A 15,726-nucleotide genomic window follows, 5' to 3' on the forward strand; every position below is an offset into this window, starting at 1 on the left:
TTTCCTTTCAGTTAAATGTTGGGAGGACGCCGATTGCCCACCAAACGCTGTATGCTCTTACTTATCAACCGACGGAGGAGATTGGGAAGGAAAACATTGTGTATGTCCCGAAGGCTACGAAGGCGATGCGTTTGAATGTATTGAACGTACTGGCCCTAACTGCGCGTGTGGCCTTCACGCACACTGTATTTCCACCCGTGCCGAAGAATACATCTGTGTTTGCGACCTTGGGTACCACGGCGATGGATACGTTTGCCGTCCTAACTTCAGCTGCAAAAATAATTCCGACTGTGAATACAATGCCGAATGCCGACCTGATCAAAAGAGCAACGAATACATATGCCAGTGCATCAAAGGTTACATTAAAGACCAGAACGATGCGTGTATCCCTGATGCACAATTGTGTAATGGTGCGCTGTGTGCCGAGTTCTCATCGTGTCTCTATGACCCCGAACTAGATCTTAATTACTGTCATTGCAATGAGGGATACACCGGCGACGCCATTTCTCAGTGTGTGCCTGTGGGTCGTACTTGTGACGTGTTGAACGACTGCGACGTTAATGCAGTTTGCACACCTACCGATAACACGTACCAATGCATCTGCAGAGATGGGTTCAATGGCGACGGGTACAGCTGTATCCCAGAACCAACGTGTAGGAATGATCCAAACATGTGCGACTCGCATGCGTCATGTTTGAAGAGACAAGATGGATATGTCTGTGAATGTAATGCTGGATACAACGGCAATGGGAGTCGCTGCGAATTGAACCCTAGACAAGCTGGTAATTTCTTGGTGGCTAGCGATGGAGCTTCAGTGTACCGAGTGCCGTTCCGCGTGACTCCCAGGGACTTCGCGACGCCCTTGAACAGCGGTATTTCGCAAATAGCTGTAGGCGTTGATGTAGACTGTGAAGTCAGCAGGGTGTACTGGGGCGATGTGGTGAGCTACGCTATCAAGACGACAGCGTATGACGGAAGCGACTATGATTACTTCTTATCAGAAGGTAAACACACACACATAACGTATTTATAGTATTAGATATATATTTTTTTTAAACTAGGGTTTTCAATATGTGTTCACTAGTCACAAAATATCTTAAGTACTAAGTCATATCTTTCGCCAATTTATTTGGTTTATCTGTTTAAATCGCAGGCGTCAAGTCACCAGAAGGTATTGCAGTGGACTGGTCAGCAAGAAACATTTTCTGGACCGACTCAAAGAAGCTTACGATTGAAGTAGCCAACTTGGACACGAAAGCTAGAAAAGTTTTGTTTGCCGTTGACAGAATATCAAATCCAAGAGGCATAGCCGTACATCCACAAAGAGGGTAAGCACAAATTACCAGTTAATATGGTTTTGTAAAACTGTCTTACCACAGTATGATTACCTATTCATGCTTAATCTTTCCTCTCTTCAGAAAAGTCTTCTGGTCTGACTGGAAGCGCTCAAGCCCTAAGATAGAATGGGCGAACATGGATGGTTCCCAGCGTGGAATCTTCCTTGACAAAACTGAGGTCGTATTGCCAAACTCTTTGGCTATCGACTGGCTTCGGGACCGCCTGTGCTACGCAGACGCTGGCCTCGCCAGTATCAAGTGCGTCAGCATAGACACCCAAGAGAAAGAGACTATTGCAACCAATTGCACGTACCCCTTCGGACTTGCGATCAACGGCAACAAATTCTATTGGACTGATTGGAAAACGTAAGTGTACTAAATAAACTGATTAGAACCGAATGCGAACGGGACTGAACAAAATATTTTTAAAATCTCCGTACGCTTAACTGGATCCCAAGATTAAAAAACTAGAATATTAAATTTAGCATGTAATAGTCTACACAACAAAATAATTATTGCACAACCATTTTCAGATTAAAAATCGAGTCCATAGACGTGGAAACTCAAGTCCGCGGCCAGGTCCCCATAGCAACAGCTTCGAGAAGGCTGTACGGAGTGGCGGTGGCCCCCGACAGCTGCCCGCCGGCGCACAGCGTGTGCATGTACCGGAGCGGCGGCTGCGGGCCCGAGCAGCTGTGTCTGCCCGACGGGAACAACGGCAGGACCTGCGTCGACGCCGACCCTACTCTCAGCAGGCGCTAGTTTAAGCGGTTTTGATTGTGGCCGAAATTATTGTATTTCAAGTTTTGATGGTTAAAGGTTGAATAGAGTGAGTCTTGGTTTTCTTTTTTAATTTCAGTTTAATGTGGTTATAGATAACAACGAACTACAATAATATAAGTAGTTATTGAACTGTTATACTCATGTTTGAAGTTTGTATAGGATAATATCGCACTATAGGAATAGTTAACCTTTACGACTTATCAACGGCTTCACATCCTCTTAAACCACGTACCAAGTAATTTTCGGCCAGCACTACCTTCAAAACCAAGTTCTAAGAAATTATAAAACATGTTTTCTTTTTGAACAGAGATTGGGCACATACTTTCAACTATTCTGCTCCAAAAGCGCAATGTTTTCTAGAAAGATGTTTCGTAATTTCTAAGTAACTGTTATAATTTAAGGGCATTAGTTTAATCTTACCAAGTATACCTACTAACCATTGTAACCCAGATTTTTAAAACATTAAACATACATCCCGCCTAATGTTGAGTACGAGTTTTAAATAAATAGTAAATAACATATTTTACAGTATTCAGAAGATTTCTTAATAAGTTTGATAAAATAACTGATGGTTTATGAATTTGCCAGATTATATGCATTTTTAATATATGTTTGTACAACTGTAACCAAAGATTTAAGTTACTGAAACAATTGTTAGAATAAAATAATAAATACTCTTAATAAGATCTTTAATGTACTTCAATCAATGTAATTTATTAATGCCAAATCAATAAAGTTATTTATTTATACAGACACTTTTACTGGTACACCTTGATAAGTTAATAATACAATAAAAATATTTGTTTGAATCTAATATTCGTTCTTATCGAATAAAAAATTACGTAAAATACACTAAAAAGATTTCTTACAATTTTAATGTTATTATAATTCAACCTAATAATATATCCTTGGATTCGCATGTCTAGTTACAGAATTGCTGTAAAAAGGCACATAATAACACACTGCTTTGGATTTGAAAGCAGAAAAAGCGTTTTAAAAATGGCGAAAAAATTAAAGAATTTAATTTAAAATTTGAATGCGGCTATAAGTGCAGTTTAATAACTAGACATGGATCGGGAAAGAGTATGAGATTATTGGCTTACGCCCACAGATCCTCAGTGCGACCGAACTTAAACACTAGGGAGCCGGCAAAGATGAAGGCGTTCTGCATGAACAGGCTCACTCCTGGCCAGGTCGCCTTTGAGCTGCCTGGAAAGGACAAATAGGCTCACATGTAATTTGAATCTTAATAAAGTAAAGAAAATAAATATTGCGAATAACAAAGTGCCTACTTCACCATAGATAACGACGTAATACGACCAAAAAGTTAAACATAAGTAGCATCTTAAATACTTTTTTATTTGAGATGAAAAATGTACTGACTCATAATATGTCCAAGGCACGGCATGGGGATAGGTACGTAAGACTGGCACAGATTAAAAAAGCACTGGTCCTTGTTGTAGCTCACAAGTTTTTTTTAAGCCTCACAACTCAAGTTTTACAGCTTTGTCCTTGTCTACTTTCGTCTTATTCTAGTTCTCTAATATTACATGGTCATAATATTAAGGCAACAAATTAATACATACCTGCGTTAACATAATTAGCGAAAAGTATCCAGCAGGCAGCGATGAGAGAAGCAAACCCAACGACAAAGCCAAGGAACAGCCAGAGACGAGCTCCACGGGGTCCCATGCAGCCACCTGTGTATGTCTCCCCTCTCACCTGAAAAATGTATGACATGACTTATTTACTTGTGTGTAATGGTCGCATACAAAGCCTTGATAACATTGGCATTATTTAACCCTCAATGAAGTCCGTATCATTGGCAAACAATTTGAATATAAATCTTGGTTATTGTTCCTTTACTATGAAATAGCTCACATTCCTGATGCTTAATCCTAATAACAGAACAATCATTGACAATAACTGTTGTATTCTGCAGACTGTAGGAGCAGAACTTCATGTCAATTATCATTAATTTATCAGTTTGGAGCAGCCATTGTTTAAAAGTATTAAAGCAGGGATTTATTAATGTAAAAAGGACTGCAGTAAAATCATGGATGAAATAAGCATATTTCATTTTTTTATTAATACAATAGGACAATGAATGTATTTTGAAAAGAAGTTTTTAACACATTATCATGATCATTTTCTTAGATATAAAATAATCTTGTTATACCTAACAGTTTTCTTTGTCTAGTTATTGTAGACAATGGAATACCATTGTTTTTGTTTATGTACTGATAAGATACAATGGCATTATTGTAAATAGCCTGTGTGCAAAATATGTTGCATTATAGACACCGGCTTCATCTTTTAAATTTTCATGAATTTCTGTTTAACAAATTGCTTGTGCTTTAGAATTTTATATGGTCTTGCAAGCTGAAATGGGGAGAATTCCAACAAAGGAATGTCTTTCATTTTGTTTACATATTCTTTAAATAATATCTCAACAAGCAAATTCTAAAAAAAGTACAGTAAAAAAAGATAGTAACAAAAATTTAGCACTTAATTATTGTATAGGCTTACCTGTGCATTAGACACAGAGTTGACCATGATGAGAGACAGGGTAGCCATGACACCGCACACATGAGCAGCATTTGGCAGGTTGCCGGGGTACACAGAAGCTGCATCGATGATAAACCACCATCCTGTGAAGAACTAAACAACAAATAGAAAATTAAGTACTCAATAGTATCATTCTATTTATCAATAACCTATTTTTGTGATGCAAACTGTTCTTTGATTATTAAATGAAGTGCTAGACATGTTATCCTATTAATTAATGATTAAGAAAGTGATAAAAATAATTGTTTCGTCAATAACGCAGCACTTTCGAAACATCGCCTACATAATTAAAAGTTCGAACGATACAATCTCATCGCTAGTTATGGAATATATGATAATCGAATTATATTTTTAAACTTTGTTACTTAGTTAATTTAGTAGTAGAGCGTTAAAAGTCTTCTTTAAATGGAAGAAAATAATGCATGATTCATCAAATACAAACCAATAATCCTGATGCTATAGACGCCAAAATATTCCTCTTTTCTCCATTTTCAAACCACACGCAGCCTGGCATTGTCACATTCTCGAAACAACTCATGTTTGAAATTGATTAATACGACAATTAAGGTTGAATATTCTTAATTTGTAATGAGAAACAAATCTTTGTAAATAAAAGTGACAGCCTTATTTGTTTCGAGTGACGTTTATCAATACGACTTCGACTTGACGCTTGACTATACACATACAAAAGATCTTTTTTTTTGTATATGGCAACTACCGAAGTGGTAGTTCTGTCTGTGGGGTTCGCTCACAGAAGTATTATTAAATAGCTTTTTCTCTTGCTCTCATAATGTAAGTCCACTAAATTTTTAAATAACCTAGAATATACATTTTACTAGTATTATTACCAAAAAAATGTAACAGGTTGTACACTCTTCCTGATTACCTTAAACCTAGATGTCTAAAATAAGAATGCTGTGATCTCCTGTAATTGAGGGAGCACAACTCAAATGTACACTATTTTTTGTTTGCAAATGTGTTTTTGTGTATTCTTTGTTAGAGATCTAATATTAAATAAATAAATAAACCTGTGTTGTACTGTTACACCACGCACCAGGATCTTCTCCTTAAAATTACTCAAAGTTTTTTAATCTTTTGACATTAAGCACATTTTAAAAAAATGAACCTGTTTTAATCAATCATGTAATGCAATATAAAGGCAAGGGTAAGCTGCACTATTATCGAACTGAAAGTAGGGGTTTTCCACCATTGGCATATTTGTAACCGGGCTAGTAATTAGAAAGTGTAGTATCAGCAAATTATTTTGCAACTGAGCTCTTGTCATATCATTACGATTACATGTATAGTTATGCAATAAATGTAACAATGTTTATAGATAAGCTGCGTTCCTATAAAACACAAAGTTGAATGAATTTAAAAACATTTAAATAACGCTTGTGCAACAGTGAATACAAAATGTTGGTAAAAGGGATATTGTGTGTTTGCATCCAAGCCGTTCTCTATAAGGTACGTATTTAATTTCCATTGTTGTAAAGTGAAACATTACTTGGGACAGATATAATAAAACTGACTTTAAAAATCTTCTTTAAATTCCAGGCTGTCGTAACACAATGCATAAGATCTCCCCAGTATTCCGGTGAAGGACTATATCCCGGCAACAACCTGTACATTGACAGATTCAACGAGATTGAACCAGTTGCTCCTCTCTACGGCCGCGTCATTGGCGGCAACCTTATAATCGATACTACCGCTCCACACGCACATATCGGACCAGCTGGAGTATCGATATTCTCCGACAACTTGATAATCGAAGGGCCTGTCTTAGTATCGGGTAAGCTACCGTTTCTAGGAACAGTGGGGCTAGAAGGTATTCTCCAGTCTGTTGGTAAAGGTTCAGTGTCGTATCAGTACAGCAATAATATTGGTCTTGCCGAAACTAGTCCAATAAGTGGCCCAAACTTGTCGATTACAGGAAGAAGACTACCGAGAGCGATTTCCGACTATAAACGATTAAGTTATAGCATTCTGTGATGTAGTGTTAATAAATAGTGTATATAATAAATATTAATTAAATGTTGTATCGCGGTTTTATTTCTTTAAGGTAAGTGGGTAGAATGTTTTAAGTTGAACTTAGACTTATAAAATTGGTCAAGGCTAACTGACTAAGGTGTACAAGCTTCATTTTACTTGTTGTCTGTTTGAGACACATAAGCAGACAAACAGACCAGAAGGTGTAAGATGATTAAGAACCTTGGGAAACTAAGACAATATCAAATATATGTACTTTACATCATAATTATTATGAACGTCGCGGTGGCTTAGTGGTAAGTTGGATTTGTATGCTTTAAGTACAGGTTCGATCCCAAGTGATTTAATTACCAATGTGAGTTATTCAAAATTAAAATCCTTAATAGGAAGAGAGCTGCGGACAGTAGTGGGAACATGTTGGCTGATATTATTCATAAGCAAACCACTCTCATTATATTTTGAATTTTTATTACAAAAATGTTGTAAAGTTACAATAATACTTAAAATAACGTTAATCATTACAGATATAATTAATTCATGTTGCTCACGTTAAAAGATAACGATGATGTTACATTATAAAACCTACGTGTAAAGTTGATCACAGTGAAACAAGTTGCATTGTCATGTCGTGACGGTGATAAACCGTGTTCTATTAGGCAACTGATGTTGGGCAAGATGGTGGCAAATGTTGGCCCATGTTTTCTCAGACCTGAGGCCATTTGTGACAAATAAATGACGTAATATTATGGTGATGGATACCTTTATGTATTTTTCCTCCAAAGGAACTGCTAGCAATTACAGCTACTAAAATACTGCGATTTTGCAAACGTTGGCCCATGTTTTGTTAGATTTCAGGCTTTTTGTCACAAATAAATTATGAAGTACTAATTATTATCTTGAAAAAACAATACTTAGTGAGACCTAAATTGATCCACCAAAAAAACTGTCGAAATAACGTATAACGTTAACGATTTTCTCAGTGTTGCCAACATGTCGTCTAATAAATACATGGTTGGTCGTCTTGACGTGATCACTAAAATTATGCCGTGTACAATAATGTTGCCACGGTCTTCACTAGAATATTAATCTCAATTGTTGCAGTATCCCTCGTTCTGGTAGCACCACTCGGGTTGAATGCTGTCGGCTTGGATGCCCATGCGGACCAAACGCTCTCTGTAAAAATAATAGTAATGTTAAGTTACGTTGTTAAAGATAACGCTGTAAAGCGAATAACATTAAATTTATATACATTGGAAAATTTTAAACTATAGATAGGTTTTGATTCCTGGTACGATTCAATAGTTGCAATCATGTCTTAGATTTAAATTTACTGTCTTAACGGTGCGGTGCAGTTAGTTGTAAAACATGGCACATGCTCATTATATAAAGCATAAGTTTAATGACACGTGAGACAATACAAGGGAAACATTTGATCTTTTGGTCAGTGACCTGTAGCTCAAATAGATAAATTAGAACGTCACTTCGCAAAATTTAGTCCTTGAATACGGTTATTTGTTCAATTCAAGATCGAACTCACGACACGTTGTGTTCAGTGCGTTTGGTGATGGTGATGTTAACCAAATTTTCAAGTCGCACAAAAAACTGGTGTTCGGACACATTAGGTGAAGCAGCGAGTGTGACATTGTTTTTTAAATGGCACCCCCTTTTGCTTAAGAGGAGTCTCTATTCTCCTCCTGTAATGGCCCTTTCTTTCCGTTGCTGACAGTTCTCCGTGTCCGGGTGCGCTACCTGACATGCAGCATCCTCTGCTCGGCGGCCCGCCAGCCGCCCGGCTCGGCCCACAGGCGCTCGGCGAGCGCGGCGGCGCGCGGCCACAGACGGCCCGCCAGCGTCGCCGTGTCCGACTGCTCCGACCACAGCGCCGCCTCGCCGCCTGCGAGGGGACGGCCACATGTTATGCGGAGCGGGGAATGTTCACGTGATCGTGATTTTTGACATAGAACTAAATATTTAAGTATGCAGAGATCGAATTAATCAAATTCAAATTCCTTAAAGGTTATATGGGTATAAAACTGTATATGAACGTATTTATTTAAGATAAAACGTAACTTAGGGAGGAAGTATGGACAAACCGTAAAAATAAAGTGACTTTAAACTAATTTGGTAAGGAAACCGCTTGGAAATGTATCGTATAAGCTATACCTGATGAAAAAGCTCATTACATATTCATAAGTTGTTTTTTTTTTTCAATTAATGTTGAACATTACTTCGAAACTAATGGTAATCAAATTTATTTTATTCTGACAACAAAAAAAAAATCGCCAAAGTCAGAAAAAAATATTTTGCACAACACTTACCCAAAACTAAATGTTTGTATTCCTTGGCAATGGCAGCAGGACTGTTGTCGTACACCTTCTGCCAACCGATGTACGGAGAACACCAGTTGTTACCTGGTGATTATACCATATAGTTTAACGGACTATAACAAAATACATGAGTAATACTGATAAAGTTCATCGTGATTGCAGTAGATATTGTAAAGAGGAAAAATATTTGTGCACCCATTTCGAAGGTTAGGTCAATCTCACTGTTAATGTTTTGAATACTGATATGAGGCAAAACAAGTCTACGAGTCCGTCTATCAATTAGACTTTGCCATTGTAAAAGCTATCCTATCTATCCACTACACAAAGGCGGTCTACTTCTAAAACTGCATCAGTCATAATCATAACAGGTAGGGACCAATCTTAGGTAGATCCAAGACCAGTATTCAAAACATTATCTAAATTACTACTTCTGCTTTTGATTTCCCCTTTTATATATCATTTCTACCTATTCTTATTTCTTTTTGCAATAAAGTCACCAACCTTCGCCAACCCAGGCTCCGTAGCCGCAGTCAAGGTACAAGGCGTCGTAGTTCGACATAATGAGTCGGTAGCCCTTCTCCAGGAGACCCTTGATTTGTGGGTCGACACCAGTTGTCCAAACCTAAAGCAAATTATCATTCAACTAAAGCTATAATATAGAATTATGGAGTCATTTTGATTGTATACCAAATAATCACTGCCAACCATGCAAACAATTTAATAAATAAATAAATAAATAAATAAATAAAATGTAGTAAAAGAGCTAGATTTTGTTTTCGGTACTACCTGAATGATGTAGTCATCTTTGTCTAGGAACTTATCCACGTGTGTGTAGTCAGTCAGAGTGCTGGTCCACAGGATTAAGGGCAATTTCTTGCCAAACGCCTGAAAATAAGATTAAAATATAATCACAACGCAATAATCAAAATTAATCCTCCATCCATGTATGAATATTTCTTACTCTTTCACAGAAAAACCACAGAACTGCTTTAGTCGAAACTTGGTGCACCGACAGTTTATAACTTGGATTAACAGATACGATAATTTTATCCCGATTTAATGTTCCTGTGGGATCTTTACGATTTGTACCGTAGGGGCTACAGTAATATCTAATAGATTTCCGGCTATCTGGGAAATCAGATATCGCGGGCCAGACAAGTTGAAATATTATTAGACAGGGAAGAAATGCCTACCTTATAAGCTTTGTCCTGCGCCTTCTTTTGGAAGTAGTTCCAGAGCTTGAGGAAGCTGGACTTGTCTCCTACGTCCCATCTGTTCTGGATCATGAAGTTCTGGATCTCCTCAGAGGTGTTCCAGCACCTCTCGCTCACTTCATCACCTCCCATGTGGAATATGTCGGTGTTAAATGTGTCTGAAAAAGGAGATTTTTGATTATTCGAAAGCTAAAGAAACCACTATACTGAGCAGATATTGCCCCACTTAACATCTAGTTACGCTGAGACAAAAATCTACTGGACCATGAGTTAATATTTTCCATAATTATTCATCGCCAAGGTAACCCTTGCGTGAAACGTTAATTTCCTACATGCTTGGTTCAAAATCTTTATGCGTTCCCAGTAAAACATGAAGAGAGTCCAGTAGCTAATGGGATTACTAATAGAATCGGGGGTCTTCGACAAAATACTAACCCATAGCATTTTCTAATTGAGGATTGGATTAACTTACCTAAGTGACATCCAATCGTAATTTTATGAAGGTTGATCTGAAATATAATTGATTAACAGAGTAGTATTCCCATTCGCTACTGTGTGGCATCGCGAATTTTTTCAGAGAATAAAAAAAAAAAAAGTTTTTTAGTCTATGGCAACTCACAACTAAACGTCACTGATTTAGAGCTAACCATGATTTTGTGGGTCCCATTATGCCAGGGTTCAGCTATTGATGCTGGGGTTGGGGTGGGTGATTATATTTCAGATCAACCTTCATAAAATTACGATTGGATGTCACTTAGGTAAGTTAATCCAATCCTCAATTTTATTTCATGTTGATCTGAAATATAATTGATTAACAGAGTAGTTGTTCAGAGATTGAGGCATAATGGGTACATCTTATAAGCCTGGATATGATGAATAACGGTTAAGGCTTTATAATTATTAAGATATCTATTTATAGTGGCATATTATCCTAATATTAGTATCTATATTTGTTTTTATCCATATATTCTGTCATACACATTGATTATTGATCAACTATTAATTTTCATTTTTTATAAAATTAGTCTGTAGTAATTAACAAATTTTTCTAAATGCCAAATTTGTAAGCCAAAAGGGCAGAACATGTTGATGCATATATTGTCCTTATATTTTCACCACATCAAAAAATGTTTAATACATATATTCTGTCATACACATTGATTATTGATCAACTATTAATTTTCATTTTTTATAAAATTAGTCTGTAGTAATTAACAATTTTTTCTAAATGCCAAATTTGTAAGCCAAAAGGGCAGAACATGTTGATGCATATATTGTCCTTATATTTTCACCACATCAAAAAATGTTTAATACATGTTTTAGGCAAATAAATACTTCTTTATCTTTGTTCTATTACTGAGATTAATGTAATATGAGTTTTTAAGTGGAACAATGAACAAATTTTATGTTATGTTACACGTGTTTATGCAAATAAATATATCTTTATCAATTGTTCCACATATTGTGGAGTGTGTCCACCAATTTCATGATTGACTATTAATTACCAATTTGTGCTCTTTTTGACATCAATGTAACTATGACTTTTTTTAAGTCATACAAATTTCCTGCACCTTGTGCAATTTGATACTTAACCATTAGCTTTTAACAATGTAACTATGGATTTTGAGTAAGACACATTTCCAATACATAGTGATATTGTGTACAGTTTGATAATTAATTATTCATTATTAACAATGTAACAATTAATTTTTAGTAACAAATTTTCTACACATTGTGTTAATTGTGTCAAACAATTTGATAATTATTTTTAATTATTTACAATGTAATTATGATTTTTTTAGTAATACAGATTTTCTTCATATTGTTTTAATTTTGCCATAAAATTAGATAATTAGTTACTAATTTTTGCTCTTTTTTAGCGCAGTAATAATAAGAGTATTTAAGGTACTGCAAATATTTCTTATTTATAAGCTATTAATAAGAAATAACAAGAAGATAATGAGATATTCCATTTACTGTCAGTTGCAGTTTGTAAGTCACTCAATTATGATTAAAATTAAATTAAAATTTTTGTCACTGCAGTTGTCGGTTCCTAAGACATGAGCTATAAGGCCTTGCAAAGGTAGTAGAACCTACAACCAAATCACCTTTTTCCCTGATTAAACTCAAGAGCATTCCTGCTGCTCTTGCAGATGTACTGCTGGAGATGGGATCTGGGATACAGCTGTCAGCAGGTATAAATTTGATACCTGATTAACTGTTTTGAAGGCCAAGGGTAAAACCTTTAATATGGTAAAGTTAACTTATTTCAGGTATTGGTTAAGGCTACAAGGATCTTTAAATCTTAGAAGTTAGCCATAATTTATGATCTTAAAAGTAAAAAGTACATTATGGTTCCTTTCCTTTTTTACTGAGAGTAAGGTTGGTTATCACAATTCTCATCTTATTAATTGTCAGGGTGTGACATGGGCTATGTTATTTAGTTTAATGTATGAGAGGGCGGCTAGTACCCATTGAGCAGCTATCCAAGCTAGGAGTTAGAAGATTTTTGTGTCTTGGTTCAAATAAATAACTAAATAATTCTGTGTCTTCAGATACAGGTGTATTGTATGTTTCATTAACATAATATATGTATGTTTGTGTCTATTGTCAACAGAGTTATTCCTGTGCCATATAATTATGTTCTAGCCTATTTTGTCATCATGTTGCTTGTAACCAGTTGTTGCAAGTTCTATTTAATAACCATCTATACTTTCTTAACCGATAAGCAATATGTTTATAATATTGTGTTTTGAGGCAGCTAGCAGATGAGTTAGCTGGTTCAATACAAAATATGGGTTCTGGCTTTCTGTAATACAGGCAAATCTCAATCTGAGTAAGCCTCTCAGAAATCCTTTGTTATCCATACCTAATTCCTCTCCCATCTTTAGAGTCAATGCTGATTTGTGGAAATTTAGGGTTTTGAAGCTAGCTCCATTCTCTAAACTTTCTATTAATGTTTCCTAATTAATAAGGGTGAAGATCAAAATAGGATCCCGGTTACTGCTTTGTTGACACAGATGGTAACATGATGGTTAATGAGCTATCTAACGTTGGCTTCTAACTGCTTCCCCTAAGAGATGCTTTTTGTCAGGGCACCTAGTCTGCTCAGTGTGTGTTAAAAATCCCAAAATTGGGTGAATAAGAACTTAGTGACTTTTTGCTTTGTCATTATTAATATTCTGAAACATATAGTAAGGTAAACAAATGTTGGGAATGCTTAAAAAAACATATTCATGTCCACTAAGTATTGATGCATATACATTTAGTGTTTAGTAGCATTAATGTTATTGGGTGCCTCACTTCTTAGAGATGTGTGTGTCACATTGTTTTTATTGCTATAGATAAACTTGTGGGGCCCAAAATCTATTGATAACGAAACAAGTATGGTTTTTTCATTGACTTACATGTGGAACTGAGCACTATTTATCTTACTTATGTATTTGCAGCCATGTTACTCTGGCTGTATAATCTTGCAATGTGTTTTAATCCAGTTAATATTATGTTCTAATTGATGTATTAAATGCAAGTCATCATTCTAAACAAGGCACCACACTACAATTGTTTTCGCCATTACAATGTGTCACCATTCTATTAGAAAAACCTTTAGAAACTAGTTCTAGTATACATTTTCTATAATGTTCTTATAGTTTCGGATTACGTAATGGGGCCCCATCTTAGGTCAGTTGACAGCATCAAGATTGCTATTGTTATGCAACAAGGCTAAGTACTTAACTTGTTCTATTATTTTTTGTGTGTGTTTGAACATAACCTCTTGGGCAGGTTCACAGAAGGTTCCCAACAATCTTGCCAATTTGCTGATTGGCCAATGTTTAATATCATTGATATTTAGTATCTCTATAGGAGTTGCATTCTTGCTGTATTTCTGATGTTAACTAGTCTCTATTCATAGTAAACCTAAAGTATTTATTGCACTAATATATTATACTTTAATCATAGTTAACAATGAGGGAAAATCATTTAGATAAATGTGAGTGTAGCCCCTCTGTCAGCCAGACATTTATACTGATTCTAACCAATGGGTGGTCATTCAGACAACAGTTTGTTAAATTTCTAGTCTGTATGGACTGTGGGTGCTGTACATGGACTACATGGAATTGCAGTAAATTTATATGACATTTTCAAACTCAAAGTGGATTAATTTTTCTGAGTTTAGGTGTTATTGAACCTAAGGAATCAGTTTTATCTTAAGACTGTGCAAGACATGTGATATTGATGGTCCAAGATTCCCATATCCACAATTTGAAAACTATAATATTTTTCTATATATATTTTTGGTTTTCAGTTAACAACAAATCTGATCTGTCCGTTGAGTTTGGTGGTCTTAAGAATATTAAATCTTTAGACATATATATAGATAGAAATTTTTACTGTGAGTGTATATTTGTACAGCCCCTAACTCATGAGTTATTGATGGTCTGACACATATTGTTGATTTCATTTATATGTATATTGTTTATGTAAACAATGTTATGTTCAAGTATTTTAAGGTACATTAGTGGTGGTATGTTCACAACATGAAAGACAGTTAGATATATTACATATACCTGGTTGAGAATTGCCTGCTGGATGCATGGCATGGTGTACCCTCTCGGGGCCACCCTTCCTGTGTCCTGTTCAGCGAGGGTGTCACAGTTGTATCATACCACTCTTGGGTCCACCTTGCTGTGCTAGCACTTTGGTTTGATGCCGGACCACTTATGTTTTCCACAGTCCTTCCTTAGGTTTAGAGGTGGTATTCGGTTATAACTTTTGTTATACATTCTTGATAGGTGCATTGGTCTTGTTTCTATCTTGAGCCTCGAATCCACCTCGAAGAGTGTCACCATTGGTTCTTGTTGTGGACTGTGAGAACCAGTGAACATAGTATGTTCTTCATCAAAACTGTCGTATCTCGTACGAAGTTTTGATCTTCGAGCTGTCTCGCGTACAAGCTCGGTTATACTTAATGCATGTTGTTCTATCAAAGTTGCGGGCTCGCGTCCCGAACTTTGTAGTAATGCATGTTCTTTGTGTAACATCAAAGTTGCGGGCTCGCGTCCCGAACTTTGTAGTAATGCATGTTGTTTGTGTACCATCAAAGTTGCGGGCTCGCGTCCCGAACTTTGTAGTAATGCATGTTGTTTGTGTACTGTCAAAATTGCGGGCTCGCGTCCCGAACTTTGCAGTAGGGTTTATCAGAGCTACGACGTCTCGCGAAGAGCCCGATCTTCGAGCTAAAGTCTCTCGTACCCGCTCGGTTCATGCATGTCTTTAGTACTTCGCATCATCTCACATCATATTTGTGTCCTTGTTCACTGAACCTAAAATCAGAGAAAACCTCACCTGTTGGCCCCCCTCTTTGAGGTTATGGGTCAGTGTTCCATCGTTTATATTCCGTAATTTGGGGGCGCCCACAATTTAACATCGAGCGTGGAGCATCGCGTACTAGCTCGGTTATACGTAATGCATGTTGTTTTGCGACTATCAAAGTTGCGGGCTCGCGTC

At 36.4% G+C, this 15,726-nt stretch overlaps 4 protein-coding genes across 9 annotated transcripts in view; 2 read left to right on the forward strand and 2 right to left on the reverse strand.

The window, feature by feature from the left end:
- The window catches only part of LOC113497286 (nidogen-1), a 31,264-nt gene extending 28,395 nt beyond the window's left edge, over nt 1-2,869 (forward strand). For all 4 annotated transcript variants that reach the window (XM_026876772.1, XM_026876774.1, XM_026876773.1 and 1 more), the window contains 4 exons: nt 12-1,004; nt 1,154-1,328; nt 1,419-1,703; nt 1,871-2,869. In XM_026876772.1, the coding sequence (XP_026732573.1) occupies nt 12-1,004; nt 1,154-1,328; nt 1,419-1,703; nt 1,871-2,099 (1,682 nt within the window). In that variant the 3' untranslated portion in view covers nt 2,100-2,869. The remainder of the gene's footprint in view (nt 1-11; nt 1,005-1,153; nt 1,329-1,418; nt 1,704-1,870) is intronic.
- On the reverse strand, nt 2,793-5,327 carry LOC113497299 (transmembrane protein 50A). The gene is made up of 4 exons (XM_026876797.1): nt 5,131-5,327; nt 4,650-4,781; nt 3,707-3,842; nt 2,793-3,329 (listed from the first exon to the last, which is right to left on the reverse strand). The coding sequence occupies exons 1-4, from the start codon at nt 5,224-5,226 to the stop codon at nt 3,220-3,222; spliced, it is 474 nt and encodes a 157-aa protein (XP_026732598.1). The 5' UTR covers nt 5,227-5,327; the 3' UTR covers nt 2,793-3,219.
- An 87-nt stretch (nt 5,328-5,414) lies between these two features.
- Nucleotides 5,415-6,727, forward strand: LOC113497298 (chorion class B protein Ld34-like). Of its 2 annotated transcripts, none has more exons than XM_026876794.1 (3): nt 5,415-5,480; nt 6,025-6,155; nt 6,246-6,727. In XM_026876794.1, the coding sequence occupies exons 2-3, from the start codon at nt 6,105-6,107 to the stop codon at nt 6,678-6,680; spliced, it is 486 nt and encodes a 161-aa protein (XP_026732595.1). In that variant the 5' UTR covers nt 5,415-5,480; nt 6,025-6,104; the 3' UTR covers nt 6,681-6,727. The 2 variants fall into 2 exon arrangements, with proteins under 2 accessions (XP_026732595.1, XP_026732597.1); XM_026876796.1 differs by lacking the exon at nt 5,415-5,480 and adding an exon at nt 5,522-5,853.
- A 401-nt stretch (nt 6,728-7,128) lies between these two features.
- Nucleotides 7,129-15,726, reverse strand: part of LOC113497289 (chitooligosaccharidolytic beta-N-acetylglucosaminidase) — a 32,692-nt gene continuing 24,094 nt past the window's right edge. For both annotated transcript variants that reach the window (XM_026876785.1, XM_026876783.1), the window contains exons 11-16: nt 10,198-10,376; nt 9,791-9,889; nt 9,506-9,626; nt 8,996-9,088; nt 8,427-8,571; nt 7,129-7,850 (exon numbers count right to left, since the gene is read on the reverse strand). In XM_026876785.1, the coding sequence (XP_026732586.1) occupies nt 7,766-7,850; nt 8,427-8,571; nt 8,996-9,088; nt 9,506-9,626; nt 9,791-9,889; nt 10,198-10,376 (722 nt within the window). In that variant the 3' untranslated portion in view covers nt 7,129-7,765. The remainder of the gene's footprint in view (nt 7,851-8,426; nt 8,572-8,995; nt 9,089-9,505; nt 9,627-9,790; nt 9,890-10,197; nt 10,377-15,726) is intronic.

The sequence above is a fragment of the Trichoplusia ni genome, chromosome 9, assembly GCF_003590095.1.
Source record: "Trichoplusia ni isolate ovarian cell line Hi5 chromosome 9, tn1, whole genome shotgun sequence".
Taxonomy (NCBI): domain Eukaryota; kingdom Metazoa; phylum Arthropoda; class Insecta; order Lepidoptera; family Noctuidae; genus Trichoplusia; species Trichoplusia ni.